This window comes from Hirundo rustica, chromosome 11 (assembly GCF_015227805.2).
Source record: "Hirundo rustica isolate bHirRus1 chromosome 11, bHirRus1.pri.v3, whole genome shotgun sequence".
In the NCBI taxonomy this organism is placed as follows: Eukaryota; Metazoa; Chordata; class Aves; order Passeriformes; family Hirundinidae; genus Hirundo; species Hirundo rustica.
Genome location: NC_053460.1, coordinates 2028112 through 2050534, shown reverse-complemented (window position 1 = coordinate 2050534; position 22423 = coordinate 2028112). Strand labels below are relative to the sequence as shown.

Here is a 22423-nt window from a genome sequence, read left to right as displayed (position 1 = left end):
TCCACGCAGATGTCGAGAAATTAGAGGGAATTCAGAGAGAGGCAGGGGAAAAAAAAAAAAATAAAATGATTAAAGGAGATGGAGGGCCTGATTTTGGAGGGAAAAGAAATCAGCGGAGTTATAAATAACCCTGCCTTGCACCGGGGCGGGAGCAGGAATTTTTGAAAGCGACTGGATAGCTGGGATAAAGGGGAGGAAAAAAAGGGGCAAAGCAACCTCCGGAGGATGCTCCGAGAGAAGCTGCAAATCCTGAGTGACGGGATGAAATGGCATCCAAAAAAAGCCTTTGGGGAATCATCGGTGAGAGCAGGGGACAGTTGTTGATCCAGAGGGAAGAAAGTGCCCTGATCAAAATGTGTGAAGGGATGGTGGAGGCGGCCCCGGAGCCGAACCCCCCGCTCCTCCCTCTGCTCCCGGTATTTATTTACATCCAGCGTCTTACGCAAAACGTGGGGGTGGGCGTGGAAATGTTCTCTTTTTTTTGGTGGTTGGTGGTGATGGTGGTTTTTTTTTTTTCCATCCTCAAAGCAAATGGGTTTGGTTAAAAAAAAAAAAAAATAACCAAAAAACACAAAAAATACCCCAAACCAGCTTTAAATTCAACACTGGAAGCTCGTGGGAGATGCACGGAGAGGCTGCTGGGATGGGGTGGGAAACAGGATGGAGGCACCCTGGGGGAACAAATCCTGCCTCTATTCCGAATCTCCTGGGTGATTTCCAGAAGGCCTTGGAAAGGTGTTGGAAAATCCTCCATTCCCCAAGCAGCCCCAAGCTCTGCTGGCAGCTCCTCCCTCAGCGGCCCGAGGGTTCTGGAGCAATCTCTGGGGGGGAATTTTGGGGTTTTCCGCGGCGGGGAGGAGCTGCCTAACGGGGTGCTGGTGTCTGCTGTTGCCTTGCAGGACCTCTCACTCCAGGGCCAAGGCGGAGGCGGCCGTGACGGCGGCGCAGAAAGCTCAGGAGGAAGCGCGGATCGCCAGGATCACTGCCAAAGAGTTCTCGCCTTCCTTCCAGCACAGGGAGAACGGTCAGTGCTGGAGCCACCCCCTGCCAGCCCTGCACACACCCCAAACCCCCCAAAAACTCCCCTCCCCTGCGGCTCCCGATCCCCACCGGAGCTCTCGGAGTGGGAAAGCTCCAGGGAGCACCAGGTTTGGGGAGATTCAGGTCAGGGCTGTCAATATCCAACTGTTCCACCTCGTGCAGTGCTGTTTTCCCCGGTGTTTCCTCTTTCCCCACAGTTTTTTAGTTCATAGCCCTTGATGGTTGCACAGAAAGAGCCCAGCGAGGGCTCTGGATGCAAACACTGATGATCCCAGAGGTCACCACTGACTTTACACCCATGGTTTGTGTGGATCCTGATTTCTTTGGAATGTTTGGACCCAGTGGGACCTGACCCTTCCCTCAGCCACGCAGATCAGTCACTGGGAAAATCCACACTTGAGGTTTGCCTGGTGACAAACCCTTCCTTCCTTCCTTCCTTCCTTCCTTCCTTCCTTCCTTCCTTCCTTCCTTCCTTCCTTCCTTCCTTCCTTCCTTCCTTCCTTCCTTCCTTCCTTCCTTCCTTCCTTCCTTCCTTCCTTCCTTCCTTCCTTCCTTCCTTCCTTCCTTCCTTCCTTCCTTCCTTCCTTCCTTCCTTCCTTCCTTCCTTCCTTCCTTCCTTCCTTCCTTCCTTCCTTCCTTCCTTCCTTCCTTCCTTCCTTCCTTCCTTCCTTCCTTCCTTCCTTCCTTCCTTCCTTCCTTCCTTCCTTCCTTCCTTCCTTCCTTCCTTCCTTCCTTCCTTCCTTCCTTCCTTCCTTCCTTCCTTCCTTCCTTCCTTCTGTCCTTCCTTCCTTCCTTCCTTCCTTCCTTCCTTCCTTCCTTCCTTCCTTCCTTCCTTCCTTCCTTCCTTCCTTCCTTCCTTCCTTCCTTCCTTCCCTCCTTCCTTCCTTCCCTCCTTCCCTCCTTCCCTCCTTCCCTCCTTCCCTCCCTCCCTCCCTCCCTCCCTCCCTCCCTCCCTCCATCATTTTCAGCACTCCTTGTTGTTTTGTCACATTTTTGCTCGCCAAAGCCTCGGGGAGGACGGAGCCGAAGCCAATCCAGGGTCGGGCCGGGGTCTGCAGCCGGAGTGGGAAGCTCCAAGTCCCCCCAGCAATAATTTACATCATAATGGATGTGTGACTGGGTTTATTGAGAAGTTTTCCAGCACCGAGCCCTCCTCAGGGCTGGCATCATTCTCCCAGCTCCAAGCGAGGATTACTCACTCGCTTTAATTGCTCCAGGGGCTGCTGCCGGTGACTCAGGGCTGCTCCCGAGCTCGGGGACAAGGGGCCGTGGCTCTGCTGCTCCAGCCCGGGATGGGGCAGCCGGGGACATCCCACGGCTCAGCACCAGGGGCTGTGGGGCTGCTGCAGCCTGAGCCAGGGCACATCCCCAGCCGGGAGCATTCCGGGATGGCCGAGCATCCCCTGCACCCCCTCGGCATCTCCCGCCTGCTGGAGGAGGCTCAGCCTTGTTCCAAACCCCGCACATCCCATCCCATCCCATCCCATCCCATTCCATCCCCATCCCATCCCATCCCATCCCATCCCATCCCATCCCATCCCATCCCATCCCATCCCACCCCATCCCATCCCATATATCCCATCCCACCCCATCCCATCCCATCCCATCCCATTCCATCCCATCCATCCCATCCCATCCCATCCCATCCCATCCCATCCCATCCCATCCCATCCCATCCCATCCCATCCCATCCCATCCCCATCCCATCCCATCCCATCCCACCCCATCCCATCCCATCCCACCCCATCCCATCCCATCCCATCCCATCCCATCCCATCCCATCCCATCCCATCCCATCCCATCCCACCCCACCCCACCCCATCCCACCCCATCCCATCCCATCCCATCCCATCCCATCCCATCCCATCCCATCCCATCCCATCCCATCCCATCCCATCCCATCCCAGTTTGTCCGTGGCAGATCTGAGCTCTCTCTCAGGGCTGTGTTCTCCCAGGGGTTTCTCCAGCCCTGAGATGTTCCTCATCTCCATTTCCTCCTGCCAGGAGACTTGGCTGGTTTAAATCACCTCTTGGAATGATATTTTTAGGTTGCACATTTTTTTACCAGCTCCCGGACGGGGCCGCGGCGCTTCACTCGTGCCGGGGTTTGTGCGCTCGGAGCTGTGTGAGAGGGGAAGGGAGCCGAGGCGGCTCCACTTAGAGCGCATTAAAAAACAAACACGGCGTCCCAGATGTGCCCGGAAACCAGGAAAATCCTGCGGGAGCCTCTCGGGCGGAATACGGGTGTCACACACTGACCCCGGCACCTCAGGCTGGGAACGGCCGGGGCGGGAGGAGCCGCCCCCACACTGCCGGCACCGCGGGGGCTCTGCGAGCCCACCGTGCACAGGATCCTGGGTGCTGGATGTGCCCACCGTGCACAGGATCCTGGATGTGCCCACCGTGCACAGGATCCTGGGTGCTGGATGTGCCCACCGTGCACAGGATCCTGGATGTGCCCACCGTGCACAGGATCCTGGGTGCTGGATGTGCCCACCGTGCAGGATCCTGGATGTGCCCACCCTGCACAGGATCCTGGGTGCTGGATGTGCCCACCCTGCACAGGATCCTGGGTGCTGGATGTGCCCACCGTGCAGGATCCTGGATGTGCCCACCGTGCAGAGGATCCTGGGTGCTGGATGTGTCCCCCTTAGATGGAATTGTGGGTGCTGCATTTGTCTCCCTTTCACAAATTTGTGAATGCTGGATGTGCCCCTCATATTCAGGATCGTGGGTGCTGGATGTGCCCCCCTCGTTCAGAATTGTGGGTGCTGGGTTTGTCTCCCTTTCACAGAATTGTGGGTGCTGGATGTGCCTCCCTTCCGCAGGATTGTGGGTGCTGGATTTGTCTCCCATATTCAAAATTGTGGGTGCTGGATGTGCCCTCCTTCCACAGGATTGTGGGTGCTCTAAATGCCCTTCCTTGCACAGGACTGTGGTTGCTGGATGTGCCCCCATATTCAGGATTTTGGGTGCTGGATGTGCCCTCCTATCACGGGATCCTGGGTGCTGGATGTGCCCCCCTCGTTCAGGATTGTGGGTGCTGGATGTGTCCCCGTTATTCAGGATTGTGGGTGCTGGATGTGTCCCCATTATTCAGGATTGTGGGTGCTGGATGTGTCCCCATTATTCAGGATTGTGGGTGCTGGATGTGTCCCCGTTATTCAGGATTGTGGGTGCTGGATGTGTCCCCGTTATTCAGAATTGTGGGTGCTGGATGTGTCCCCATTATTCAGGATTATGGGCGCTGGATGTGTCCCCGTTATTCAGGGTTGTGGGTGCTGGCTGTGCCCCCTCATCCAGAATTGTGGGTGCTGGCTGTGTCCCCGTTATTCAGGATTGTGGGTGCTGGATGTGCTCCTGTTATTCAGGATTGTGGGTGCTGGATGTGTCCCCGTTATTCAGGATTGTGGGTGCTGGATGCATCCCTGTTATTCAGAATTGTGGGTGCTGGATGTGCCCCCCTCGTTCAGGATTGTGGGTGCTGGATGTGTCCCCGTTATTCAGAATTGTGGGTGCTGGATGTGTCCCCATTATTCAGGATTGTGGGTGCTGGATGTGTCCCCATTATTCAGGATTGTGGGTGCTGGATGTGTCCCCGTTATTCAGGATTGTGGGTGCTGGATGCATCCCTGTTATTCAGGATTGTGGGTGCTGGATGTGCCCCTGTTATTCAGGATTATGGGTGCTGAATGTGTCCCCGTTATTCAGGATTGTGGGTGCTGGCTGTGCCCCCCTCATCCAGGATCCTGGGTGCTGGCTGTGCCCCCCTCATCCAGGATCCTGGGTGCTGGCTGTGCTCCCTTGCAGGGCTCCGTGGCCCCCAGTGCCACCCGCGGGGCGCTGCGGTGGGTGCTGAGCGCCACCCACCCCCTGGGTGCTGGCTGTGCTCCCTTTCCACGGGATCCCGGGCGCTGGATGTGTTCCTGGCAGGGTGGTGGGCGCGGGTACCACCCACCCGGCACAGCGCAGCGAGCGCCGGCGGTGCTGGGGGCCCCCTCAGAGGGGTTTGTGGGTGCTGTGGGACGCCACAGAGGGATCTGTGCCCACCTCAGCGTCAGCCCTGGGCAGCTGCAGCTCCTGGAAGGTGAAGGATTTTACCGGGGGAAAACAAAACCGTCCCTGTTTCGTATCCCGCATCGCCCTCTCGCCCGCGGCTCCCGTCCCCATCAGCCACGGGGATCTCCATGGGGGTTGTTCACCCCAATTCCTGGACACAGCAGGATCGGCCCATGGCTTGGGTGGTGCTGGAGAACTGAGTGAGCCCCGGTGACAGCAGCACAGCAGAGCCAGAGGCCGGAGCTTGGCACCGCTCCCGAATCCCAAAAGTGGCTCCTCAGGTCCGGCTTTGAAGCCCCGGAGGCCGGGCTCGGCTGCCTCCGTCCTGCTGGAAATCCACACTCGGTGCTCTGCATCCTCCTTCGCGCCCTCACAACCGTTCTTCCAGGAACATCACGTGCTCCCCGGACTAATTTTAGCTCGGGATAATCGTTGCACATCCTCGGGTGCCGAAAGCCGGCCCCGGTGCATCCGCGGAGCTGCTGCGCAAGGAAACGCCTCCATCCCCGCGGGCTCCGGGGCCGGGGGGCAGCTGCGCCTCAGCATCCCCCCAGCACCTCCAGTCCTGCTCCTCCCAGAGCCCCAGCGTCCGGGAATGAGGCCAGGGAAGGGCGGGGGTCACCTGCACATCGGTGTGGGGAAGGTTTGGGATGAGGGGGTTCCATAACGTCGCCCCTGGGGCGGCTGTGGGGGAGCATCGCTGGGATTTCTCGTCCCCTCTCTGGGGCTCTAGGAGCAGGAGCGGTGGGTGCAGCCAGGCTGTGGCTGGTTGTGGGGCTGGAGATCAGCTCTGGAGGCTTTGGAGCTGGTGGGAAGCTTGCAAATCCCCGGAGCTCCAGCGAAATCCCTGAGCTGGGGAAGATAAAGCCCAAAACCCAGGGACACCCCAAACCTTGGGGGAGCCCGTTCCCACAGGCGGCTGTCCGGCTTTCTCACGTGAAATCATTTATTCCCTCCGTGCCTCAGCTTCCCATTTGGGATCTTGGAAGGCGGCTGGGACAGGCATGACTGGAGAACAGCCCCCAAAATTTTGGCTTTTATCCCAGAGACAGATATTCTGCAGGAAAACAGAGGGGTGAGCTCCACCTTTCTCCTTCTCAGCAAATTCCCACCAATACCACGATTGCTCAGGGGCCTTGGATAAATCCCAGGAGATTCAGTCTCCCACATACAAACAGGGGGAAAAAAAAGAAGGCTGGACCATGTGAGCATTGTCCCAAAATCTCATGAGGAGACCATTTCCCATAAATTGCTTGGGTAGATTTCCAAGCAGTTTTTTGCTATTTCCCTCCCTGCCAGTGCTCTGGCAGTGACTCCAGCATTCCCTGTGTGTATCCCAACCCTGGCAGGGGTGAAGGCACATCCCAGCAGCTCCCCAAAAAGATTCAAGAGGGAAAATTACTCGGCAGAAGTGGAGAGGCCCGAGCAGGCGCTCCCGAGCTCTTATTTTTAAACGATGCCACAGAAATCGAGCTCTCCCTTTCCAAGACCCGTTTCTTGTCTCGCCATAGCAATCGCAATTAGATGCATTTCAGGGGCATTAGGCACTTAATATATTTATCAAATTATTCACCTAATTTAGCATGGCTTTAGCTGAGAACGACTGGAGAGGGGGAAAGGAGAATTAACCACTATTAGCTCGCTTGAAATCATTTGGCGTTCCATCAGTGATGAACACATTGGAGGTTTTTGTTGCGTGTTCCTCCAGCTGCAGAGGACATCCAGCCCCTCCTGAGGCGCCCATCCCCAGGGTGACACCGTCTGGGAAGTCCCTGAGTTGAAGGGACGAGGAGGCTGCAGTGGGATGAGGAGGATGGTGGTGCTGGTCCACAGCCAGCCCTGTCCTTCCATCCCACCCTGGGGCTGAGCAGGGAAATCTCCACGTCCTGCTGGGCTGTGCGGGGCAGGAAAGCTCTCGGATAATAAGGTCTGTGGGGTTTTTCTTGCACACCTGCCCAGATGTGGCTGCTCCCCTCCTGCACCCGGCAGATGAAAACTGAGGTGGTTCCCATCCAGGAGAGGGGTGAGGGTGATCCCAGTGTCACCCAGGGTGATCCCAGTGGCACCCAGGGTGATCCCAGTGACACTCAGGGTGATCCCAGTGTCACCCAGGGTGATCCCAGTGTCACCCAGCACACCCAGGGGGATCCCAGTGGCACCCAGGGGGATCCCAGTGGCACCCAGGGTGATCCGAGTGACACTCAGGGTGATCCCAGTGTCACTCAGGGTGATCCCAGTGGCACCCAGCACACCCAGGGGGATCCCAGTGGCACCCAGGGGGATCCCAGTGGCACCCAGGGGGATCCCAGTGGCACCCAGGGTGATCCCAGTGTCACCCAGCACACTCAGGGGCATCCCAGTGTCACCCAGGGTAGTCCCAGTGGTGCCCAGCACATCCAGGGTGATCCCAGTGTCACCCAGGGTGATCTCAGTGTGACCCAGCACAGTCCAGGGTGATCCCAGTGTCACCCAGCACATCCAGGGGGATCCCAGTGGCATCCAGGGTGATCTCAGTGCCACTCAGGTTGATCCCAGTGGCACCCAGGGTAGTCCCAGTGGCACCCAGCATACCCAGGGTGATCCCAGTGGCACCAAGGGTGATCCTGGTGACACTCAGGGTGGTCCCGGTGTCACCCAGCACACTCAGGGTGGTCCCAGTGTCACCCAGCACACCCAATGTGATCTCAGTGCGACTCAGGTTGATCCCAGTGACACTCAGGGGGATCCCAGTGGCACCCAGGGTAGTCCCAGTGGCACCCAGCACATCCAGGGTGATCCCAGTGGCACCCAGGGTGATCTCAGTGTGACCCAGCACATCCAGGGTGATCCCAGTGGCACCCAGGGTGATCTCAGCGTGACCCAGCACAGTCCAGGGTGATCCCAGTGTCACCCAGCACATCCAGGGGGATCCCAGTGGCATCCAGGGTGATCTCAGTGCCACTCAGGTTGATCCCAGTGGCACCCAGGGTAGTCCCAGTGGCACCCAGCATACCCAGGGTGATCCCAGTGGCACCAATGGTGATCCTGGTGACACTCAGGGTGGTCCCGGTGTCACCCAGCACACTCAGGGTGGTCCCAGTGTCACCCAGCACACACACACACAGAGCACAGGGTGTGCCACCAGCCACGTCACGGATTTCCCTTCCCGTGCTTCCAGACTGCGAAGTGATAGGAAATGTGGTCAGATGAATCCCAAAACCCCGTCAGAACCTCCTCCCAGCAGCTCTGCATCGTTGGTGGCTCCTCCACATCTCCGGGCTCGGAGAACCATTCAGGCTGCGGCTCTGCAGGCCAGGGCTCAGGGCAGGCTCGGTGTCACTCCCGGTGCTGCCAGCAGCTGCGGCACTGCCGTCCCAACCCCTCCCCGCTGCTCCCCACCGCCCAACCCTCTGCTCCCCGTCCCGTGCCGCGAAAAACCCCGCGGGGCCCCCACAAAGCAGAAATAACCCCGTTGCTTTCCTCTCTCCCTTCTCTCCTCCCCGCCACTGCCCCCCAAAAGGGCTCGAATGCCAGCGGCCGAAGCGGCAGAACTCGAGCGACGACATCGAGGTCCTCTCCACCGGGACCCCCCTGCAGCAAGAGAGCCCCGAGCTGTACCGCAAAGGGACCACCCCGTCCGACCTGACCCCCGACGACAGCCCGCTGCAGAGCTTCCCCGCCAGCCCCTGCTCCACGCCGCCCCTCGGCCCCTCCTGCAGGAACAAGAGCGCCCACTTCTCCAGGCAGGTCTCGGTGGACGAAGAGAGGGGCGGCGAGATCCAGATGTTGCTGGAGGGGCGTGGCGGGGATTACCTGCGCCCCAACAGCTGGAGCGAAGAGAAGGTGAGCGGGAGCCGCGCCGGGAGGAGCGGGACGATGCGCGGGGGGCAGCTGGGCTCCACCGCCGTCCCCGAAGACTACCGAGGTCGGAGCGGGGGACACAAACATTCGGCCTCCAACCACAAGCCGAGAGAGAGGTGGACAGATTCCCCAGCCACGGTTTCATGGACTTCCCACCACAGGTCCCACAACCACAGCTCAGGGAGCTCCAAGCTGCTCGAGCTGGACGAGGAGAAGATGAGCAATTACGAGATGGAGATGAAGCCCCTCATGAGGATGGATTCTTATATGCAAGAGATTCACACCCAAAAAAGACACTACAGCAAAGGGGGAGGCTGCAGGAGCGGGGCTGACGAGCACCGCGGGGAAGAGCGGGGCTTCGGGGTTCAGAGACTGAGGTCTAAGTCCCAGAACAAAGAGAATTTCAGGCCAGCTTCCTCTGCCGAGCCCACGGTGCAGAAACTGGAAAACCTGAGATTCGGGGACAAAGCTGAACCTCGGCTACTGAGGTGGGACTTAACCTTCTCCCCGCCACAGAAATCTTTACCTGTTGCACTAGAATCTGAAGAGGACAGTGGGGATGCGCTCAAATCCAGTACGGTGAGTGAAGGGATTGTGGGTGGAATTCTGGTGGGGCTGTTGTGGGGCTGAATGGGATGGGATGGGATGGGATGGGATGGGATGGGATGGGATGGGATGGGATGGGATGGGATGGGATGGGAGGGAAATTTGGGAAATGTGAATTATCGACAGTGCGTTTGTGCCTTGAATCCGCTCTCCTCCCTTCTCCCATCCTGCTGGACGTTGGTGCGGGGTGTTCCCTGCAGATTGTGGTGGGAGCAGCAGGATTTTCCCTGGAGGATGTGAGCAGCAAGCTGGAGTTTTAAAAATCCATTATTGCTGGGAATTTGGTGGGAAAGCTGCAGGAGCAGGCAAGGCATTGGTGATAATTCCTTGGGTTATGGTCACAGAGCTTCCTGCTGGTCCAGGACAACCCCTTGTGAGACCCTGGTTCCTCGTTTTGGGGGAGACAAGGACGCTTTGGGCATGAAGTGCCTGCTGGGAAGGGCTGGAGCTGTTCAGGAGAGAAGACAGAGTGATCTTAAAAGCTGCTGCAAAGTGGAAGGGAATAATCTGTTCTCCACGAACAGAATTAATGGGTTTAAAGTCAGGGAGGGTGAGGCATTAACCACCGCTAATGAGGTGAGGGCTGTAATGAATTGTCTGGGGAGGCTGTGGGGGCTGGAGCAGGAGGGGGTCTGAGGCTGGACATCACCAGCTCAGACAGGACCTGGACAGAGCCGAACCTCCTCGGGAAAGGCTGAGCTGGGCAGGCTGTAGGGTTTTTTGCAGCCTTGTTTTTCGAGGATCCCTGGATTTCCCATTAGAAGCCTCCTCGCTTGTTGTCCCCCTTGGTTTGGCACTGACAGGAGAGGTGGTGGGGTCTGCTGGGGGCACTGGGGGAGCCAGCACTGCCCCAAAGTGTCCCTGGCTGAGTCAGTGCCAAACACAGGGCAGGGCTGCAGGCGTCCCATGAGGATGCCCCAGACCTTTCCAGGAGAAATGGAAAACCTGTCACGCTCAGGAGGTGACATTTCAGCAGAAAGGAGCTAAACCTCCCCGTCAGGGGAGCACAGGACTGTGCCTGGTCACGAAACTGAAGTGAATTCGTCGGTCAGGCCGAAAATCCGGGTGAGAGGCATCGAGGTGTGTGAGGCGCGGTGACATTTACACAGCTGCAGCATCCCTGCTCCTCCAGCAGAGGTGGAGAGAGAGGAGGGAGCAGCCTGGGATGCAGGAAGGATGGATCTGCCCCAGCTTTCCTGTGGATAAATCCCCCCAGAGCAGCCTGGGATGCAGGAATGATGGATCTGCCCCAGCTTTCCTGTGGATATATCCCCCCAGAGCAGCCTGGGATGCAGGAAGGATGGATCTGCCCCAGCTTTCCCGTGGATAAATCCCCCACAGAGCAGCCTGGGATGCAGGAAGGATGGATCTGCCCCAGCTTTCCTGTGGATAAATCCCCCCAGAGCAGTCTGGGATGCAGGAAGGATGGATCTGCCCCAGCTTTCCTGTGGATAAATCCCCCCCAGAGCAGCCTGGGATGCAGGAAGGATGGATCTGCCCCAGCTTTCCTGTGGATAAATCCCCCCAGAGCAGCCTGGGATGCAGGAAGGATGGATCTGCCCCAGCTTTCCCGTGGATAAATCCCCCCCGAGCAGCCCTGGAGCTCTCTGCCTCCCTGTCCATGAGCTCAGGCTCGGCAGATCCCACCCAGCAGCGAGGGGGAGCTGAGCACGGGGGCTCCACAGCACACATCCTGCAGCCCTGGAAAAGCAGCGCCACGCAGGCTGTCCTTGCCTGCCTGGGAAGCGCTGGAGACACGACAGGCAGCGTGAGGAGCCTGACAGGCTCCCAGAGGGGAAGAGCGGCAGCAGAAATTGCACAGACACCAACCCCGGGAAGGCCGTGGGACACGCAGATGTTCCAGCACCTTTGACAACACAGCCTGGGGGACACAGGGCTCACAGGAGGGGTGGATCCACTGTTTCTCCTCGCTGAGAGCCATGTGATTTTGGGGAGCTGGCTGGCAAGGGCAGCCCTGGGCTGCCTCCCACCCATCCCATCAGATGCGCTCCCACCTGGGAGCTGTCACAGCACCGCTCCCTCCACGTGGCTGGAGGAGAACTGCCACCAACACATCCCTGGCCATTCCCAGTGAGCCCCGGGCACCGAGGAAGGGCCCAGCCTGCACGGAGAAGTGCCTGGAAAAGCCATTAGGATGCACATCCTACTTTGGGAGTGCTGGAGCTGTGGAGCAGCATGTTCAGTTTTCTCACATTCATAACCGAGGGTGGAACAGATGGCGAAGGTTTGGGAGGAAGCTAATGTAATACAGAGGAAGAGATAATATGTGGATTTAAATAACCCACAATGCCAGCAACAATTTGTTCTAGCAGGAATTGCACGGTGCTAGCAGGGTTTTGTTCCAGTGGCCTGGCAGGGAGGGGGCGCTTGGACAGGGGCAGGGGAAGGTGTAGGGGAGGAATGGGAGCTGCAGGGATCTGTGCTCCGACCTCCTGCCCAAATCCGTGACCTCACCTGCCAGCAGAAGCGTTCCAGACCTCGGGGAGCGCGGTGAATCCCTGAGGAAGAGGAGGGGAGGGCTAAGGGGGGAAGGGTTTATCCCACAGACCCCACATCCATCTCCCTGCCCTGGGCAGCATGGGACATTCACACACCCCACCCTGCAAACCCCCCCGGCATCCTGCTCGAGCTCCACATCCCCCCACAGCAAACCGAGGCTCCCCAGTCCCCCCAAGAGCCCAATTCCCCACGCTGGCCTGAAATCCCCCTTCCCTGCGGCCTGGCAGGGTGTGAGCTCCGGGACAAGGTGGCCCACAGTGCTCCAGCCTGCTCGCTGCCCCCTCCCTGCAGCCCAGCAGCCCCAGCTGGAGGCTGCTCCCTGGCAAGGAGGGGCTCAAAGGGCAGCTCCCACCTCCCAGCAGCTCAGAAAGGTGCTGCCAGTGAGCAGGAAGGATGCTCGGAGCTGAGCACGGCTATTTTTGCCCTACCTGAGGTATCCCTGAGCAGAAGCCAGGTCACCCTCACAGCTTAGTTTGTTTTAAAAATAATCTGCCCTGAACCAGCTCTGCACAAGCCATCCACGAGCCCCGGGGCTTGGCTCTGTGCTGGAGTGCCACACCTCTGGTGGTGCTGGAACGGGCTGGGGGGGGGTGCAAAAACACACTCCAAAAAAAAAAAAAACATCACTGCTCTTGATTCCTGTCTGAAAAACGAGTGGGAGCCACAGAGGCTTGAATTCAAGCTTTTCCAAAGTGCGCACAGGCAGGGATGCAGACCCCACAGAGCAGTCACACGCACAGGCTGCTGTAGGAGCTGTAGGAACTTTGTTCTCCTCTGTCACTTTTCCCCCAGCCCTTTAAAAAAAAGCTCCCAGAACCCCCTCACTTTGTTGGGGCTGCACATCAGGAATTAAAAAAATCGTCTCATAGAGGTCATTTCTTGAGGCCACGGCTCAATAACATCGATGAAATTCAGCACTGCTTGGTGTTGGCTCTTCAGGGGATTTGGGGGTTTCGGGGTCACCGAGCCACACAAATGCTTTAAAATGACATTTAAAGCCACCTGATCTCTCCGTGCCTCTGTGGGCGCTGACCCCCAGCACCCACAGGACAAACTCACAGCAATTGTCAGAAGAAAACGGGAGCTAGCGTGCCAGGAGCGGTGTTGTGGGATTAGGGGATTTATAGGAACGTCACCGTTCCTTCCCGGCCTTAACGGGGCTCGAAGCCTTCACAGCTCCCTGGAGCCTTTGAGGAGAACCAAAACGGGAAAGGAAAAAAAAAAAAAAGGAATTGTTGAGAGACGGGAAAGGGAAAGAATCCTCCTAAAGTGCTTTTTATGCACGGGCACAGCCCCACAGCCCGTGGCAGGGTTGGGGAGACAAGGAAGGGGAAAATCTCCTTTCCTGCAGGTGCCGCACATCGGCCGCGCCCGCCTCAGGCGCGGGGCTCCGCGGGGCGGGCCGGGCCTCAGGCACCGCCGGGGCCTGGTTCACCCACCCCGCCGGCCTCGTCGGTTCGGCGACCGCCACCACGCCCGGGGAGCCCTGCAGGGACGCGTCGTGATCCCGCTGAGGGCAGCCCGGGGCTGTGGGGGAGGCCGGAGGCTCGGCTCCGTCCCGTCGCCTTCCCCACGCAGCGGCGCGAAAGGCCGCTGACACCTCCCCTCACGGCAGCGGGGCGAGTGCCGGCAAAAATGCAAAAACTGCCGGGGAAAGAGCGGCCGCAGAGGCTTTAATGGCATCTTTAAAGGCATTTTTAAAGGCATCTCGGGGCTGGGGGAATCTCCGAGAGCCCCCACCCGAGATGCGGGCAGCCCAGCCTCTCCCTCCCTCCTTCCCTCCCTCCCTCCTCCGGCAGCGGGGCGGATTTGCCGGCGAGATGTTGCGGGCAGGTTTCGCTGTCGCTGGGGAAAGGCAGGAGCAGGCAGTGTGCAGGCGGAGCAGGGATGTGCCGAGCTGCCGGGGATGCGGCAGGGGGCTCGGCACGGCACAGCCTCCTCCCCCGGCTCCGGGAGCGGGCACCTCCCCAAGGCATGCTCCCGCTGCCGGGTTATTCCTGAAGGGATTCGTCCGCAGGTGGGGGTGAATTTCCCTTCCTTTTTATAGGGATGTGTGGCGCCTTTAGCCCGAAAGGTCGTAAAATGAGTTAAAAGTAAAAGCTGGGTGTTTTCTCTGTCCCAAGCAGGCACGGCCTGTGTGGGGTGTGAAGCTTCCCTGTGCAAGGAGATGTTCCCATTTGGCTGCTTTGGGATGAGGGATTTGTTTGGGATTAACCTTCCCGGGATCAAACCCCCCTAATTTATCCCTGTGGCCTTCCAGCTTCAGGTTTTCCCATTTTTATTTTTTTTTTCCCCACATTGGGAGCCATCCCCAGGTCTCCCAACACAATCACCCCTGGTTTTTCTTTATTCCTCACATCTCAACCAACCAAATTCCCCCCGATCCCAGCTGGCAGCTGCATGTCCAGACAAACAGAAGCCATCATTTCATGGGAATGAGGAAGAAAAGGAGTCCTGGAATGAGGCAGGGCTGAGCACTGCTGCAGGGGTTGTCTCTTCTTAAGACAAATAATAATCACCGACTGTTCCTCCTCTAATCCCTTTCGCGTTCAGACAACCTGAGGTAAATAATCTTCAGAGAGGAATGGGATGTTGGACTCGATGGGGTCCTTTTCAAAGCCTTTTCATCTCCTGGCCTTTGATGTACCTGGGAGCACCTTCCTGGCTCTGCTCCTGTCATCTGGATGTGGGGGTTGAGCCCAATTCCATCTTTTAGCCTGGAAAATTTGGGGCCAAACACCAGGTTTTGTCTGCATTAGAACCAAACTGTGACTGCTGGTTTTAGAATAAAAATCTTAGAATTAGAGCTCCAAACGAACACACAGAGCTCAGTCCCAGCACCTGGAAGGTCAAGATGGAACCAGGGGTGACAAACCAGTCCTTTAAGAGGCTAAAGGATCTCTAAGAGGACAACCTCTCATTTTTTCAGCCTTTTTCCCCCCAAAAGCAGATTTTTCCATCCCACCCATCTCACTTTCACTCACACGAGCACTTTTAGCATCTTCTGGGCCCCTTCTTGGAGCCACTGCAACTCCGCTGGAGAAAGCCAAGTGACTCCCTGATGTTTCCTTTGCTAAACGCTCCTTAACCATTTCCCAGAGCCAGTTCCTGGCAATGATGTGACAATTCAGCACAAATGTCACCGAGCTGCTAACTTTGCAGCCCTTTCTGCAGTGCTGAGGCTGGAAAATGGTGCATATCTATATTTTTTAATTTTTTTTTTTTGCTGATCCAAGTCCTTAGTAATTACACTTAATAGATCCCGGAGGGATTCCTAGGTAACCTGCACTCTGGTTTCCATGGCAGAGAGGCAGAGCTTGTACCCTGTGATAACAGATAATAATGGCTTGCTAATGCTTAAATTAATTATGCCACAATTGCATTTGTAAACCAGCTGTCCGTCGTATTCCCAGGAAAACTCCGGAGTTGCTACACAACAGTTCCAGGATAAAAACAAACAAGGCAGAGGGGCAGGAATTACTCCACAGCTATGATTACTGTTATTACTCCTGTGCCATAACCGTGGTTTATTCCTATATTTTAGTGTTTCCATGGGCTTAGGTCTAAGTTTCTTTAAGCTTGGAAGCAAAGATTAAAAATCCTTAGGGATCCAGCCTGTTGCTAGAGAAGGATCCTTTTGCCCAGCTGATATTGGTGCAGATTCCCATCCTTGGTGGATGTTTTCCTTCTCCTGTGAAGGACTCCAGGGATTTTATTGTAAAAAAATTAAAATAAGTCTCCAGGAGACGCCTGCCTGTGGCAGGGGGTTGGAATGAGAGGATCCTTAAGGTCCCTTCCAACCCCGACTCCTTGGATCTTTGGATCCTCTCATCTCCTTATCTCATCTTTGAGACAATTCCTTGACTCCACAAGAGGCCAAAGATGAGATAAGGCCCCACCAAACTATGGCAGCAACAGGCAAAGCTGCAAATTCAGGGGAGCTGTGTCTCCTCTTTGCACAGGCTCCTCTTGGAGGTTGGAACACAGTGGAAGGGTTTAAAAGCCGCTGGTTTTAAGCCACTGCTGCAGGAGAAGAGAGTTCAGTGCCCTGCAGCCAGGCTGGGCTCAGCAAATCCTCTCTCCCAAAGCTCAGCTCCAGCACTGATCCATCTCCTGCCCAGGCACGGAGCAGGAACGATGCTCAAATCGGGCAGACAAGCTTTGAGAGGTGCAGGATCCATAACTGGAGCCGAAACAGGCGCTGTGGAGGGGCAGAGCTGCTTATCCAGCAGCAGCTGCCATTCCCTGCCATTCCCACCTGGACAGCCCTGGCTGGAGCAGCGCAGGGAGGAGGGGGTTAAAAAGAGGAGGCAGAGTTTGTCAGGTGTCCGCTGGATTTGAGCCGGTTCCAAGAGCTCGCGCCCCTCCCTGGTGATCCTGTTCCTGGGATGCTCTGGGGAAATGTGGAAGATGCCGTGCCTGCAGCGGCAGAGGAAGGATTTTCTCCTGGCCCTGCCCTGCTCAGGGCGTGCAGGATGCAAACAGCCCCAGCCTGAGCCTCGGGCTGAGCAGAACCTCCGTGCACGGGGATCCAGGGTGTCGGATCCCCCCATTTCTCCAGCCGTGGGCACAGCTTCGATGCCCTGTGTGTACATCACAGAGCCACGGGATCGTTTGGGCTGGAAAACGCTCTGGGATTGAGCCCAACCATTCCCCCAGCACCGCCAAGCCGCCTCTGCTCCACATCCCCGAGTGCCACACCCCCACAGCCCCAGGGATGCGGACCCCACCCGTGCCCTGGGTGAAGAATTATTCCCGAATATCCAGCCTCAACCTCCCTGGCTCAGCTCAGGGCTGATTCCTCCTGTCCTGTCGCTTTTTCTTGGGAGAAGTGACCAGCGAAGGCTGCGCTCCCTCCCTGCACACATCCGGGTGCATCCCAAATTGTGGGAACAGGGAATTGGAGGGATCCGCAGCTGAGCAGAGCAGGGGCAGCGTCGGCCGCGCTGTTTTGGCAGGGAATTCCTCCATGGAGGAATTGGAATCGCGGCTGAGCCCTCGCTGGCCGCGGGGCCGGGGGCAGCAGCGCGTTCCCGTGCCTCGGCGGGGCCGTGCCAAGGCAAACAATGACACTGATAATCGCCCGCAATCTGTTATTACATTACCGGCAGCTCAAAAACCCCCTAAAACCCAATAATCTTCTGAAATGCAGCTAATCCCTCCCAGCGCCAGCCAGGCCGGGCTTGGCACGGCCGGGCCGGGGAAGGGAAGGGAAGGAGCGGCGAGCGGGGGGTGCTCACTGCTTTTTGGAAGGTTTTTTTTTTTTTCACGGCGCAGGAGGAGAGGTTTGCCGGGAGCAGCCAGCCCTGGGTGGGTACCTGGCCGCTCTCCGCAATCCCTGCCTTGGCCAGGCTGCCTTTGACCCTGTTGCTAAGCTACAAATACGCCTTTCCAGCAGGCTCCAGCATCCCGGCTCCCACCCACTCCCGAACGCCAGCTGAATCAGGCTGCTCGGAAAAGAAACCATCCCCGGCCAGCCAGGAGCTGGTTTTTTTCCCGTTTCTTTCCCAGCAGCTCCTCAGAGCTGCCCAGGGAAAGCTCCCGAGGGGTGCCCAGCCCTGCTTCGCTCCATCCCAGCGACGTGGGGAGCGCTAGGAAGGGGACGGGAGCCTGGGGAAAAGAGTTTGGAGCGTGCCAGGGCTTGGATGCAGCGGGAAGAGCTGAGGATGCCAGCGACTCCAAGAAATAGCAACCACCCACCCGGTGCCAGCATCCACCGGGGATGGAGGTGCCAGGGATGAGGTGCCAGTGGATGTTTTCCCGAGCACAGAAGGATGTGTTGGAGGGCTGGCTGCAGCGCCCCGCCGTTCCTGGGATGTTCCAAAGCGCTCCCGGAGGGATTGAGCCGTTCCCGGGATGTTCAGCCCGGCTGGGGTGGGTGTGGGCACTGCTGCGGTGGGGCTCCTGCAATGATTTCCAGGTAAAATCACAGAGTCCTGGAATGGTTTGGAGTGGGAAGGAGCCTTAAAGCTCATCCCATCCCACCTCTGCCATGGCAGGGACACCTTGCACTGCCCCAGGCTGCTCCAAGCCCTGTCCAGCCTGGCTTTGGATACTTCCAGGTAGTTCCCAGGAGCTCCATTTGGTCTATATAAACTCAGGAAAGGTTATTAGAGCATTCCCAAAATGTTGCCTGACCATGGACCCCCGTGTGCTGGCCTGATGTCCAGGGTACCTGGAAAATAACTGTGTTTAATGGGAAATGTCCTGGGGACGCTTCAAATCATCCAAAACCACTTTAGGACCCCATGTAATCCACTTTTTTGTTTGTTTTTCTTTCCTTTTCACTGATAAACAATTGTAGTTATGTTTTTAAGGCCAGAATTCCTACGGGAATGACATGGGAGGATCCACGATCCATCAGGGGGTGCAGCCAAGCCTTTGTTTGGCAGCTTAAAAAGTCCTCCGAGGGTTCCTGGGCACTTTTGGGAGGTGTGAATTGGGATCTGCTCATCCCCTGAGCTCCCTGCAGAATTCCAAGGATCCATCTAACTGCTGTCCTTCTCTTTCTCTTGCAGGGTTCAGCTCCCATCCTGGTAGTCATGGTGATCTTACTAAATATCGGAGTCGCCATTTTGTTTATTAACTTTTTCATCTAATTCAAGACTGTCTCGTTTGCAAAAATAACAGTTACATGTATGAATGGGGGAAAAAAAAACAAACAAACAACAACAAAACAAAACAAACCAGAACCAAACAACAACAACAACAACAAAAAAGGGAAAAATCGTAACTCGAACTGTCCTCTGACAATTTCCAAGTCTTTTCACAGAAGAACAACAAACGATCGAGTCTCACTCACAGTTTGCCTTTTTTTCCTGGGTAATGTTTTTTGGATTTTAGCCAAAATTCTTTGCTTGTATAACACTATGCTGTGTGGCATGGCAAAATGCTATCAACACTCTGCCCCCAAACCCCCCCAACACTGGGAAGGATGAGAAGGAATCCCAACAAAAGAAAAAAAACCTCGTTTCCCTTCCCTTCACCCCCCCCAAAAAATTGTCTTTGTAACAACAGCAATGAACCCTGAAATGGAGATGAGATGAGGGGACCATGGGGAGAGTTTGGGTGGAGTGGGAACGGGTTCTGGGATGCTCCAGGCTGAGTTTCCCAGGGAAATCCACAACAGCTTTAATGATAAATGGGAGAGAAAAGCGAGATCAGGCTTTTCACCCTTTGGAAATGGAGGAATGCTGCTGTGACAAGGAGGAGAGAAGGAGCACAGGGAAGGAATGAACCCCATCTGGATGGGAAAACGGGAGAACAGTTCTGATCCTTGCTTTTCAAACAAAAATTGGCCTTCTGCAGAATTCCTCGGGGCAGGGGGGAAAAGGGAACACGAGGTGTGAGCAGCAGCCCCAGCACCCTCCTGCCTTCACTCCTCCTCCCCAGGCTGCTCCTCACCCATGGCAAGGCTGCAAAACCACCCCAGAGGTACTTTCAATTCACAGCCAAGTTCTCCTGGCTAAAAATTCCTCCCCCCCAAAAAGAAAAAAACCCCTTGGAGGCACCTCCAGCAGCACGGATGGAGCAGCTGATGGTGCTGTGCTGGTGAGGAGCATCCAGCCCATCCCAAAAAAAAAAACCGTGGGGAGGGACAGGGGACAGAGGGCTCAGTTCCAATCCGCTGGGGATGGACAATAAAACCAAACCGAGCAAAAAATGCAACAGTTTCTCAAAGGCACCTGGGGAGGAGCACCTGGAGCATGTCCCAGAGAGGAGGGAGAGGGTGGTGGGTTTGTCTCTTACATCTTGCTGTGGACTGTTTCAAGACATCATGCTTGGGCTCTGAGCATGTAGTATTTTGCACTTTGTAATGCAGGATGTATATTCCAGCTTCCAACATGTCCCTGTATTTAAAAAAAAAAAAAAAAAAAAAAGATAAAACAAAAAAAAAAAAGAAAAAAAAGGAAAAAATAAGAAAAAAAAAAATCAAACCAAACATCATTGGCAATGGCAGCCTCTAAGGATGTATTTTCTTTCTTTCTTTCTTTCTTTCTTTCTTTCTTTTTTTTTTTTTTTCTACGTCACTTAATTTGTTCCGTTTCTACCATCTTTGTACTATTGCCTGCCTTGATTTCTGTCCCCTCCCCGTCCCCGCGGATAATCTGCACACTCATTAAAGATGCCGTGTCCCTGTTCTGAGCTGTCCTGGTCCCCATCACACCGCGTGCTCTCAGCTCCAGCCCTCGCAAGCGGCTTTCCCGAAGCTCCCATTCCCTCCCCCACCACCGGCTCCGTTGGGATTTGGCAGGGCCAGGGACCGAATCCCAGCTCCAGCAGCAGGAGGAGGGTGCAGGAGGGTGGCAGCTCCCGAGGGGGGGTGGTGAGACCCTCCCAGGAGATTTTGGGGGGTGGGGAAGGAGGGAAAAGCCCTCCTCGACATTCACGTCCAGAGTTGTTGGATCCAGCCCGGACTCGTGGACTCAGCTTTGCTTTGCTTCTGTTTTAGCTGTTTCTCTGCTACCTTTTCAGCAGATTTCTTATTACACTGCACTGGATTGCTATATTTTTAACCAGAAATAAACTAAGGATTAGAGCATGTGCCAGTTAAATTCAGTTCTTTTCCTTACATGGTCTGATTCCCTCCTGTCGCAGTTTTGCTTCCTCTTCTCCTTCCTTTCCCTTTCCAGGCACAGGGCTATGGGTGGACAGGGGAAAGGATAATTTTGAAATTCCATTCTCCACAGTAACTGTCCATCATCTTCCCACCTCTTCCTTTTTTTGTGTTGTTTTGGATTTTCCTTTTGGGTCCTTAGTCATCATATTTATTTTTTTTTTTTCCCCCCTCTTCAACGCTTGCTGCACACTTGAAATGAGCCAAAAAAAAAAAAAAAAAAAGGACAAATTGGGATTGCAGCCTTGGGAATTCACCCCTGGGGTTTGGAATTCTGCTTTTCCTCTTTGGAAAGACTCTCGAGGACTTGTTTTTGGGTTTTTTTTTTTTTTTTTGGTGCATTCGAGTGCAGGACACAAAGGTCCTGTCAGGAGCAGGTTCAACAGAGCCCTGCAGACACAGATATTTAGACATCTGGAAAACAGCACCAAAATGCCTCTTGTTATCCATCAAATAAAAACACTGGTGGTTTCCTGACTGGATTTTTCCCACTGCTGCCTGCCTAATTATTCCTGCTCTTGCCCTTGGACCAGCACAAATCCAACTTGGATTTTTCAGCTCCCTGTTCCACTCAGTCAAGCTGAGTTTTGCTCAGTAGGAAAGACAGCCACAGACTAATATTAACTGGCTCCCAACCCATATGGTCCAAAATAATGATTCCTTTCTTAATCCCGGGGAGTTGAGCAATTTGTCTCCGTCTTGGGCTTTTCACATTTGCCCAAGGCCAGAAATATTCCTGAGAAGTGGCCCAGAGAGAGAGGTAATTCAGTGTATTTCCCTGTCTTATGAGCCTGGCTCCTGCAGATCTACCTAAGGCCCATTAAAATGCCCATCAAGGTGGGCCATAAATCCATGGAAATTATCCAGCCCTGCTGCTTGATGTCCAGGCTGGCTGCTGCATTTGGTCAGGTGAAGGTTTGGATCATTTTTTTTTTAGAATTCTGATGTTCTCACAGCACGAGGAAAGGGTTGGCAAGGCAGAGCTGTTGGGAAAGGGGGAATTTGGGAAGGGAGATTTGGATTTGGACCTCTCACCTGTGTGAGAGGGGCTGGTGCAGCACTGCATCCTCGGGAAAAGAGAGGGGGAAGGAAGACAAACCCCCCTGTGCCACGTCAGCTGCTCCCCAGCCCATCTGGTGTCTGGGTAGTTGGACCCAGATTCCAGCACTCTTCCAGAGATCCCGAGCTGTGGCAGCATCCCTGCCAGGAAAACACATCCAGACTGCATCAGAAGGGGAGGAGCCACAGGAGAAACAGGGTGGGATCCACGGTGAAGGGCTTAATTGAGATCTAAGGACTAATTACACACGGCAGCTCTGGCAAGCCGAGGGAGGACGGAAAGCAGGGATTTTTGGAAGCTGTCACGCAGAGAGGGTGGCTCCAGAGGGCTGTGCTAAGGCAGGAAGGAGCAGGGATGGGATGGGAACTCCTGAGCTGGGGGTGAGGGGTTTGCATGGAACAGAATCCTGACAGTGGCAGCTTTTCCTGGGTTAGGGAACAGCTCAGTCCTGAATGACTGCAGCAGCGGTAGGATCATAGAACCATGGCGTGGGTTGGGTTGGAAGGGATCTTAAAGCTCATCCTATCCCACCCCTGCCATGGGCACCATCCACCAGCTGGCCTTGGACACTTCCAGGGATCCAGGGGCATCCACAGCTTCTCTGGGCACGTGTGCCAGGGCCTCACCACCCTCACAGGGAATGGCAAATCCCCTGAAACTTTGCACAGAAAGATCTGAAC

The 22423-nt window shown here is 55.8% G+C and overlaps 1 protein-coding gene across 1 annotated transcript in view; it reads left to right on the top strand.

The window, feature by feature from the left end:
* The window catches only part of JPH3 (junctophilin 3), a 34059-nt gene extending 14142 nt beyond the window's left edge, over window positions 1–19917 (top strand). The window contains exons 2-4 of the mRNA XM_040075636.2: window positions 900–1024; window positions 8600–9519; window positions 18585–19917. Of these exons, the coding sequence (XP_039931570.1) occupies window positions 900–1024; window positions 8600–9519; window positions 18585–18665 (1126 nt within the window). The 3' untranslated portion in view covers window positions 18666–19917. The remainder of the gene's footprint in view (window positions 1–899; window positions 1025–8599; window positions 9520–18584) is intronic.
* The last annotated feature ends 2506 nt before the right edge of the window (window positions 19918–22423 follow it).